At 48.5% G+C, this 11250-nt stretch overlaps 1 protein-coding gene across 4 annotated transcripts in view; it reads left to right on the top strand.

Moving 5' to 3' along the window:
• Window positions 1–11250, top strand: part of LOC132475467 (nck-associated protein 5-like) — an 80126-nt gene that overhangs the window by 15377 nt on the left and 53499 nt on the right. For 3 of the 4 annotated variants that reach the window (XM_060076621.1, XM_060076620.1, XM_060076623.1), the window contains exon 2: window positions 1920–2074. In XM_060076621.1, coding sequence (XP_059932604.1) covers window positions 2046–2074 — 29 coding nt within the window. In that variant the 5' untranslated portion in view covers window positions 1920–2045. Of the gene's footprint in view, window positions 1–1919; window positions 2075–7394; window positions 7820–11250 lie in introns of those variants that run through there. The other variant, XM_060076622.1, reaches the window with a different exon arrangement.

Below are 11250 nucleotides of genomic sequence, written 5' to 3'. Positions count from 1 at the left end.
GGCGAGGCCATTTGAGGCAACCACACAGTCCATCCACCACGCGTCTTTTTGTGAGGAGTTTCAGATCGTTTTTAGGTCTTTTTTTTTAATCCTGAGGTAATAATATAATTTCCCCGAGGCTACAAGCCTTTTTTGTTTGGGAAACTTGTAAAATGTATAATCGATATAACTTTGTGCTTTGACTGGACATATTACGGGGGATCAGTGAATATAACACAAACAGACACAACATACACCGCACGTAGCAGAATACACAACAACGACAACACTCATAAGAAGGCTTTAAAGACAGTATGAAATATCCAAAAGGTCAGTAAACCCACAATGGGTCTGGGTGGACTGATGCTGGTGGAAATACAGTCTGACATGTTTGGAGGGGTGGACCTGTGTGTGTGTGTGTGTGTGTGTGTGTGTGTGTGTGTGTGTGTGTGTGTGTGTGTGTGTGTGTGTGTGTGTGTGTGTGTGTGTGTGTGTGTGTGTGTGTGTGTGTGTGTGTGTGTGTGTGTGTGTGTGTGTGTGTGTGTGTGTGTGTGTGTGTGTGTGTGTGTGTGTGTGTGTGTGTGTGTGTGTGTGTGTGTGTGTGTGTGTGTGTGTGTGTGTGTGTGCGTGCTGCGTGCGTGTGTGTGTGTGCTTGTAAGTGTCTATGTGTGTGTGTGTGTACAAGCTAATTTCTTATTTTAAACTACAGTAATTGTCATTGTTAGGAGGTTCTCATTTCAAGAACAAAAGTTATCACATGTTGTAACCACCTTGAAAAAACATAGTAGCACACATAATTATCTTTAATGCCCTATTATCCAGGAGCTGCCTCATAAATATTTATGTTACCGATATTTCATCTTGAAATCAAAGTGTTTTTTATTGAACTCATAACACATTACTTTAATTCAACAAATGTATTAATCTTATTAAAGCTTTGCCTCCCCACAACTCCACCCCCCTCCCCCTGGTTCAAAGCTGCATTAAGACACAAACACATACCGCTCTGATTGGTGAAATGACAAAAAGCCCTCTGCTGCTGATTGGCTGGCTGTAGTAATTACGGTGAGGTCACAGCTCACAGAGAACACAAGGAGAGGCTCCACGGAGGCCCGGGCGGAAGTAATTGGAAAATGGAGATTAGGAGCCTGTTACATTCTGAGGAAGTGAGCGCTGGTGACCTGTTACTGGAACTTATTGTATTGACATTGCCTCTCGCTGTAAACAAATGCAGAAACTTGTGAAGTTCAAGTTGCCTACTAATCGGCTCTGGTAAATGGATCTGATTCTTTCAGATGGTAGGCTACTTGTGTTTCCTCCCCATACTGGAGGCTCAGTCAGCACATATCTAACTAGGTTAGTACTTTTCAGCATTGTCTCAGATTTGTCATGGCAACAACATTGGGATATTTGCAAATGAATACATCTCTTTATAAAGATGCACACCCCCAATTCACTGCGGACCAAAAACAGTCCATCAGTAAACCTGTTTCATTCAAGAGTCACAGTCTGATGTGATATATATCTCTACATGTATATCACATCTGATGTTAATCCAGAACCCAGGCGAGCATCCCTTTATTGGCCCAAGAAGAGGTGAGGAGTACGCCTCCACCTCCTCAAAACCCCTGAAAGCAAAAGTCATGTTCTCAATAAGTCAGGATAAGTAACTCAGTTATTTTGTGTAAATGTTAGAGAGAGATTATATATATATACTGATTTACACTCATTTCAGGAGAGTTTTGATTTGGATGATTTTTTATATGAAGATTGTAGGGGGAGACCAAGGGAAATGTCCCCCGGTCCCTAGCGGACCCCACACCCAAAGATAATGACACTGCCTGGGATATGGGCTGGGAGGAACCAAGCAGGTGCATCTCTGAACTCTGGTGGAATCCCAATCTGCCAGATTAACAGCACTGTGTTTATGTCCTCCGCAGGCACACCTCACACATCAAATCCCTGGCCGTCAAACAAACAACAGCATCTGGCCGCCGAGGACAGCAGAGAGGGAGAAGGGGGGAGAGAGAGTGGAGGGAGAGGAGTCTCTGAGGGCCAGGCGGCAGATGGTGACGCTGCAGCGACACTTCTCCAGGTACGGGTACACAACGACTCTAACATCACCTACAACAGCCCCGCATTAACACACAACACCAGCCACCCCTATTAACACACAACAACAACCACCCCTATTAACACACAACACCAACCACCCCTATTAACACACAACACCAACCACCCCTATTAACACACAACACCAACCACCCCTATTAACACACAACAACAACCACCCCTATTAACACACAACACCAACCACCCCTATTAACACACAACACCAACCACCCCTATTAACACACAACAACAACCACCCCTATTAACACACAACACCAACCACCCCTATTAACACACAACAACAACCACCCCTATTAACACACAACACCAACCACCCCTATTAACACACAACACCAACCACCCCTATTAACACACAACACCAACCACCCCTATTAACACACAACAACAACCACCCCTATTAACACACAACACCAACCACCCCTATTAACACACAACAACAACCACCCCTATTAACACACAACAACAACCACCCCTATTAACACACAACAACAACCACCCCTATTAACACACAACACCAACCACCCCTATTAACACACAACACCAACCACCCCTATTAACACACAACACCAACCACCCCTATTAACACACAACACCAACCACCCCTATTAACACACAACACCAACCACCCCTATTAACACACAACACCAACCACCCCTATTAACACACAACAACAACCACCCCTATTAACACACAACACCAACCACCCCTATTAACACACAACACCAACCACCCCTATTAACACACAACACCAACCACCCCTATTAACACACAACACCAACCACCCCTATTAACACACAACACCAACCACCCCGCATTAACGCTACCAGAAGCATGCAGACCTTGCGGTCTGCCCCAACTGAATCAACACCAACCACCAAAACCCCAGCAACACCACCACATCAACGTCACATAGAGGAACAACATCGACTGTACCTTCCCCAACACATTAACACTAACATTCCAACACGGCGATCACCAAGATATAACCCCACAGCATCAACACCCAATCGACATGACAACACTTACAACAGCACAATACCACACACAGCATATGATTTCATCTGTCAAAACACGATACAACACTAAGATGCCAGAAGTGTAATTCTGGTTAGTGTAAACAACATAACCTTGGTTTCAAAACCAAAGCTGAAGGTCCTTAACCTAGAGACACACAATTCTCACAATAAAATCAATATGCTTGAGGTTCTTCCTCTCATAAAAATAATAGTTGAAATTGAAATACAAGGTAGTGCATCTCTTCCCCTTGCTGACGGTCTTCTGCTCATGTGATGACCCTGCATCACTATTCCCAGACTCCCGTCTGCCCCCCCCCCCCCCCCCCCACACTCCCACCATCACCACGCCTGCTCACCGGGCTGTGGGATTGAATCAAACCAGTCATTTGTGTCTGTTAACGGATTCGCATCATCGCGCACAAGATATCAGAGACACCCTGCGGAACAGTTAGGAGAATTTAAAGTGAGCCCCCCCTCTCTCCACGTCTCTAAAGTTAGAGCGAGTGGAGGATGAAGACCCTAATGGAACGCACTCTGTTTAAAGGCTGGTCCTCCAGCAACCATTACTCTGTTTCGATCCAGACTTTCTCCGGTCTAATTGTGCCCTGATTAAATGCGTTTCAACAACGACAAACCATTGATGCTCACGTCTTCCTGCAGTTGTGAATGGAGACTGTATTTTTGTAAAACGGATATGCAGTGATTGTAATCAGTGGCAGTCGAGACGCTATGCTAGTTTAACTACATTATAACAAGTAGATGTGCAGAGCATCAATAAAAAGCCATTTGTAGTGAGGTTAATTAGCCACGAGATGTGGAGCTAGTCTGCTGAAAAACCAGCGAAGAAGAAAGAAATGAAATGTGTAGAGAGGTGAGATATGGCCACTCTTTTCATTAACCCCTCTGCTGAAATACAGATAATATCCTAATGGTGAGGGCTTGTGAGAGAGCGATGGCTCCAAGTGAACCATAAGACACTGAACAGGACAACTGGTTTATACCTTATGACCGAACCGCCATAAGACACTGAACAGGGCAGTACAGCGCTGGTATGAACCAGCGCTGCACAGGAGGGCCAGGAGGGGGGTCTATGGAGGGGCTGTGAACCGCTCAGGGGTCTCATCTGTCCTACTTTATAGATCCTACAACAAAAAAACACACTGTAATCTGAATAAAACATGATTACCTTGGCACGGGTGCACTCTCTAGATAAGTAAATCAGATTTTTTTAACAGAAGTGTGACCGATGGAGCGTGGGGGTGATGAATGCTAATGATTAGTTCTTCCTCCTCTCAGCCTTCGCTGCGGGGTGAGGGAATGTCTTCCTCTGGTCTTTCTATCGATCGTGTCCATTCCCATCTGCCTCTGACAGCGCGCCGGGGACAGATGATTCATAGCGGTTATCAACAACGCCTCTGAGCTAGCCCATCAAACGTTATTGGCTAAATTGGCTCGAGCCTTAGTACACATTTCACATCACCACACGAACTCTCTCTTGTTCTACAGTACTGTGTTCAGACAAGCTGCTTTAATGAGGGTTGGAAAAAAGGCTTTTTACTTCCCCACATTTTCATGGTGGGGATGTGAAGGGAGACAGACGAGGGCTGAAACGTTACAAAGTGAAGGTCGTTTAAAATGACAGAACTTTCAAAACGAAAGTGAAATCCTTTTGGAACACAACCTGGTTCAGCTCAGCACACAGGTTTGGCCCAGCAGCAGAGTTACGGAGGAGAGCTGAGCGGCAGGATCGTCTTTTGATTTGAAAGGACACGGGTGTGAGTGTGCTGGGCTCGGACTGATGGATGGAGGCGTGTACACACATTGTGAGATCATTGTGCGTGATTTGTTTTAACGAGCGGCAGCGTGCGGGGGGATGGGTGGGCGTCGGGCCGGCAGCCATTGGCGACCGGAGGCATCAGAAGCGGCCGCCCTTTTCTGACATCCTTAAGTGTGAATGTGGGCGTAATGGCCGATGCTCTTGCTCTGGGACGCCGAGAAGCGCCTCAACGGGGGAGATGCGGGGGCTGCTCGCCTCGCTTTATCTCACCGCCGCGACCAGGGGCGGCGCGTCTTCTCCTGTTCGATCGGGGAACATCTTGACGCGGCGGAGGCCTTTCGTGGTCGCCCCTCAGGGGGTCTGTAACCATCCGTCCACCCCCACAGCTCCGGGTCCGACCTGACACAGACCCTCTCAGCACACAGCGGCCCGCCGGCTGAGCACTAACAAACGCCCCCCGTAGAGGAGGGCAAGGAGCCCAGGGCCCCACGGGGGGCCCGCGTGCAAGGCGGATGAAGGGCTGACCCATGGCTCCTGTCGCACGCCGCCCCGGAACTATTGTCTCTGGGGGAGGAGGTGTTTCCTCTCTGCCATGGTGCGCCATCTATTGATGCGCAGTGGGGCTGTGAAGAGCGCAGGGCCAGCTTTGATAAGAGCCCTCCTCAAATGTCACCCAGCCAGAGCCCGTGAACTCCTTTTGTCGAAGGAGGCGCGGCGCCTGTGCTCCTTTGTTCGGGGGGGTCGCAGACCACAAAGAGGACGAGGGCACGAGTCGCCAGACACACACACACACACACACACGCACACACACACACACACACACACACACACACACACACACACACACACACACACACACACACACACACACACACACACACACACACACACACACACACACACACACACACACACAGCAAGGGATGTTTCTGGGAAGTAAAGACAGGAGAGCAAAGAAGCTGTGGTTGTACTTGTTTTTTGTGCCGGCACTTGACTCCTACCACACAGACATCCATTCACTGGGTGTGTGTGTGTGGGGGTGTGGGGGTGTAGTGGTTATTGTGTGTGCGTGTGCGTGTGTGTGTGTGTGTGTGTGTGCGCTTGTGTATGTGTTGTCACGTACACCTGAGTGGGTCTCACTAATTAATACTTTAATACCACCTCATTGGTTCTCATAAAGCGAGCTGATGCCTCGGAGCAGGCGCCTGCATGCATTAGAGATGTGTTGCTGGGCTGCAGGACGCGTGTTCCAGTCTTGCTTCAGAAGCCAGCAGTCATAACTAGACACATTTGTTTACTAAACTAAAATATGGAAACTTGGTTTCCTCGATTGGAAAACAGAGTCAGACATTTCTGGTGAAGCATTTGTTCTGTATTGTGTTTCTCCAATTTATTTTTTCCCCAACCTTTGTAATTTTTCCATTTCAAATTGCTAAATATATTATTTATCTAGATAGATATGTGTACTAATACATTCATTTCTAAGTTATAAGTAAAACCTTGTTTTTAGTCTCCCTAGTCTCGGCACTATGTCGTGCCGCTCGCCATTCAGTCATCGATGACTCGTTAACTAATAGAGAGCGCGGCCAATGAGATGATGGAGACTCATCCCTGAGGCATGTCAGACCCGGGGAGCGCAGCGGCCTGGCCTCTGCCCCCAGATATCATCACTAACCCTAGACATCGTCACTAACCCTAGACATCGTCACTAACCCTAGACATCGTCACTAACCCCAGACATCGTCACTAACCCTAGACATCGTCACTAACCCGACATCGTCACTAACCCTAGACATCGTCACTAACCCTAGACATCGTCACTAACCCTAGACATCGTCACTAACCCCAGACATCGTCACTCCCCCAGACATCGTCACTCCCCCCAGACATCGTCACTAACCCCAGACATCGTCACTAACCCTAGACATCGTCACTAACCCCAGACATCGTCACTAACCCTAGACATCGTCACTAACCCCAGACATCGTCACTAACCCCAGACATCGTCACTAACCCCAGACATCGTCACTAACCCCAGACATCGTCACTAACCCCAGACATCGTCACTAACCCCAGACATCGTCACTAACCCCAGACATCGTCAATAACCGCAGACATCGTCACTCCCCCCAGACATCGTCACTAACCCCAGACATCTTCACTCCCCCAGATATCATCACTAACCCCAGTCATCATCACTAATCCCAGACATCATCACTCCCCCAGACATCGTCACTAACCCCAGACATCATCACTAACCCCAGACATGGCCTCCCCTTTCAGCCTCAGTCATGGGGCATTGACAGCCGGCTCCAGCCTGGTCTCAAGTGAAAGTTTCCCTTTGTTTGCCACGCACAGACACACACGCCTATACACACACGCACAGACACGCATGCACACATGCACGCACACACACAAACGGCCTGCCTCCTCCCTCGCTCCTTATTTGTTTTCCTAAGCACTCACATTGGACCCAGAGACCCACTTCTCTACTGACACAGACACACACAGACGCACAGACGCACAGACACACACACACACACACACACACACACACACACACACACACACACACACACACACACACACACACACACACACACACACACACACACACACACACAGACAGACGCACACACAGATATGCATGCAGGGTAATCAGGCCTATGGGAACAGAGGTCCCAGCAGGCCCCTGGGAGCAGACCACAGGGACCACAGGGGTAGGGTGAGGTCCCAGACTGAAGCTCAATGACTGAAGAGGACCCAGGGACCACAGGGGGGGAAGCTTTCTGGATGCACGTGATGATGAGGAGGAGTGAGGTGTGAACTCCGGTTATGAGGAGACCATGGATCGCTGTGTGTGAGCAGCAACTGAGGACACGCTGGTGAACTCTACTGGTGACTACTGGCCAAGGTGTGTTGATGTCCTGGCTTCTACCTGATCTTATACTGGTGACTACTGGCCAAGGTGTGTTGATATGGCTTCTACCTGATCTTATACTGGTGTACCTCTCACCTTACAGTAAGATTTAACCGCCACTTACCTTAAACCTTATATTGAACCTATATCTCCATGTAGCCATCTGTAACCTTATAGCGAAAGGTACCCAACTCCAACCTTATATTTAAACCAAACTGCTTGTATCCATCTTAATTTAAAAACATCCAACCGTATAACTGAACCACCTCTTGATGTGCTAGGGCCAGGCTGGACACTAACTGCATGACAATAAAGAATAAATTACCATAACATTGCATCTAATCTAATCTGAGCGTATGCCTTAATTTAACCATTTTAACCATCTCCCACCATTACATAAACTCAGCTATCTCTCACCTAAGACCTAAAGTAAACCATCTCTAACCTCATACCTATAAAACATTAAACCTAAACTAAACCATATCTAACCTAAAAGCTAACGTAAAGGATGTTGTGTGTTAGAACACTGTTTATGCAGCATGACTATTTGGTTTCTATGTTAGATTAAAATATTTAAATACACTCTATTTTAAAGAAATATAACGATAAAACAGACATAATCTGTGTTTGTGAAGGGATTTTGGATTAAAGAAATACGAATAGGTGCATTGAAGTGATGTATGGGAAAGCAATGATGAGGATGAAGAAGTAATGAGGATGATGAGGATGAGGACCAGGGTGTAGACACTAACCCTCGTTGTTATACAGTCTGCTGATGCTGATGTAACCCATGGGTGAAAACAACAAATCAGAGAAATACATCTTGAGTGCAGAGATGGTATGTTGACGTATAGCTGCTTGTTGGATAGCTATTTGTTGTGATTGTAATTGGGTGCAATTTGTCTGTTTCACAAACACTCTCTCTGACACAAACACACACACACACACACACACACACACACACACACACACACACACACACACACACACACACACACACACACACACACACACACACACACACACACACACACACGCACACAAACACGTGCCTGCGCACACACTCAATATTCCCCATTTTCAATTTGCAACATGGGTCCCTTATCTCGGCCACGCTGCTCCACTATGCTAGTGGCTAGCGCGCTGGGCCCCACTCTTCCACCCGTGGCGACTCCGTTTAGCCTTTAGAAATGCTCAGCATTGACTGTGGTGATAAGTTCACGTTTAGTTGAGTCCACATGACATGACATCATTCCCCGGGTGTGCCTACTGGGTCAAAACAACATCCCAGTCATTGGTCACGGGCTAACCGCTAGGCTACATCCCGCATCATGCCCACATGACATCTGGAATGACAGGGCCATATATATCTCAGTGGTTTCTACGTTGTGCGCAGCGGGGTCAGCCAGTGTTCAAGCGGCCACACCATGCAGCAAGTCATTAAAAAATACGCTAGGAACAAAATGAAAACAAGCATGATAACAAGTCGAAAGTGTTTTAGCGCAAGGCACTCAAACCGATATTCCTGCACCGTGACACCCGTGCTGGAGGTCCTGCAAAATCATCTGAGCATTATTCATCTGAGTCAGCTCTGAATATGATCATTAGGAAGTTAAATGACGGATCAAAGGGCACAATAGATGCTGAATGTGTTGGTAGTTAGTCATGATGTGAAATTATATTGCTGTTTTAATGTTTTATACAAGGTCTGATATCATCGCCCTTAGAAATTTGACTAATTTGTTTATATTCTCATCCATTATGGCTAACAGTGTTTGTGAAAATCTGATTTTTTTTGGTATATCCAACAATCTTTTAAAATGCTTGTGAAAAATCATTCCAGCTCAACTATCCATGAATCAAAAGAATTCCATCTGGCAGGTGTTTAGATAAGCTTACCCCGCGTGAATCATCGCACGAATCACACATTACACTTCAAGGACCAGCCGTCTGGTGGACGTGTTTAGGGGATGGTGTTGAATATATCTAGATCAACAAGACGGCATCGACGGAGCACATGAAGTGAAATGATGCCAAGGCCGGCTCAATGTTAGACTTAATATCTATAGGGCCGTTTTAATACCCTCCCTTCATTACTCATCCCTCCGTCCTAACTCTCAACGTGTCCCTCCCCCCTCCTACTCCCAGCGCACAGCAGCAGCTCCATAAAGTTCTCCCTCCCTCCCTCCCTCCCTCCCTCCCTCCCTCCCTCCCTCCCTCCAACCCTCCTTCCCCTCTCCCTCCCTGTCTGGCCCCATCAGCCAGACACAAGCTCTCGGCTGCTTTTGTTGCCGCCGGTTTCCCTATGTTTGGCCGTATTGAGCTGCCCTTATCAGCCCTTCTTCCCCGTACGCCTCCAAAAATGTCTGCTTTGACCACAAAATAAGAAATGCCTCGCTTCCCATTGTGCAATTATCCTTTCTCTTTTATTTATTTCTTTATTTCTCCTCTGCCCGCTCCCGTCTCACACTGCCAAACATTTCAGCACCTGGCACCGTGGCCCCCGGGTTATCTCTCCCGCCTGCAGAGAGCCAGGGCCGGCTCGACACCTGCGCCTCAGAGAGAGACCAATGCTGGGCCCCCCCGCCCACGGGCCTGGAGGCAGGAGCAGAGGGGGAGGGAGGGGGAGGGAGGGGGAGGGGGAGGGGGAGGGAGGGGGAGACATGGCATTATATCATAGGATCCGACTAGCATAGAGCTTTACAGGATTTCCCTACATGCTCCACAGCTCCAGATGAGCCACCTCTCTCCTGCTCCCAGGAGGAACCAGCAGCCCGCCGTGCTGTCTGGCTCTCAGAGCTGGAGCCCCGCTCCCTGTGCAGCGCCAGGAATAGCAGAGGAACACAGGATCACTTTGGGATTGGCCCATTAAAACCTCCAGCACCGCCCCCACCACCACCACCACCAACCGGTCCAACTAACGCCAGAGCCACCAGCAGAACCACCACCACCTCAACCTCAACCACCACCACCACCACCACCACCACCACCACCACCACCACCACCACCACCACTACCACCACCACCACCAACCGGTCCAACTAACGCCAGAGCCACCAGCAGAACCACCACCACCTCAACCTCAACCACCACCACCACCACCATCACCACCTCCACCTCCACCTCAACCAGCACCAGCACCACCACCACCACCTCAACCTCAACCACCACCACCAGCACCACCACCACCACCACCACCACCACCACCACCACCTCAACCTCAACCTCAACCACCACCACCACCACCACCTCAACCTCAACCACCACCACCACCACCTCCACCTCAACCACCACCATCACCACCACCACCACCACCACCACCACCATCACCACCACCACCACCACCACCACCACCACCACCACCACAACCTCAACCACCACCATCACCACCACCATTACCAGCACCACCACCACCACCACCACCA

This window comes from Gadus macrocephalus, chromosome 17 (assembly GCF_031168955.1).
Source record: "Gadus macrocephalus chromosome 17, ASM3116895v1".
NCBI classification, from domain to species: Eukaryota; Metazoa; Chordata; class Actinopteri; order Gadiformes; family Gadidae; genus Gadus; species Gadus macrocephalus.
The sequence above is the reverse complement of the archived record's forward strand: the minus strand, read 5'-3'. Positions and strand labels throughout refer to the sequence as shown.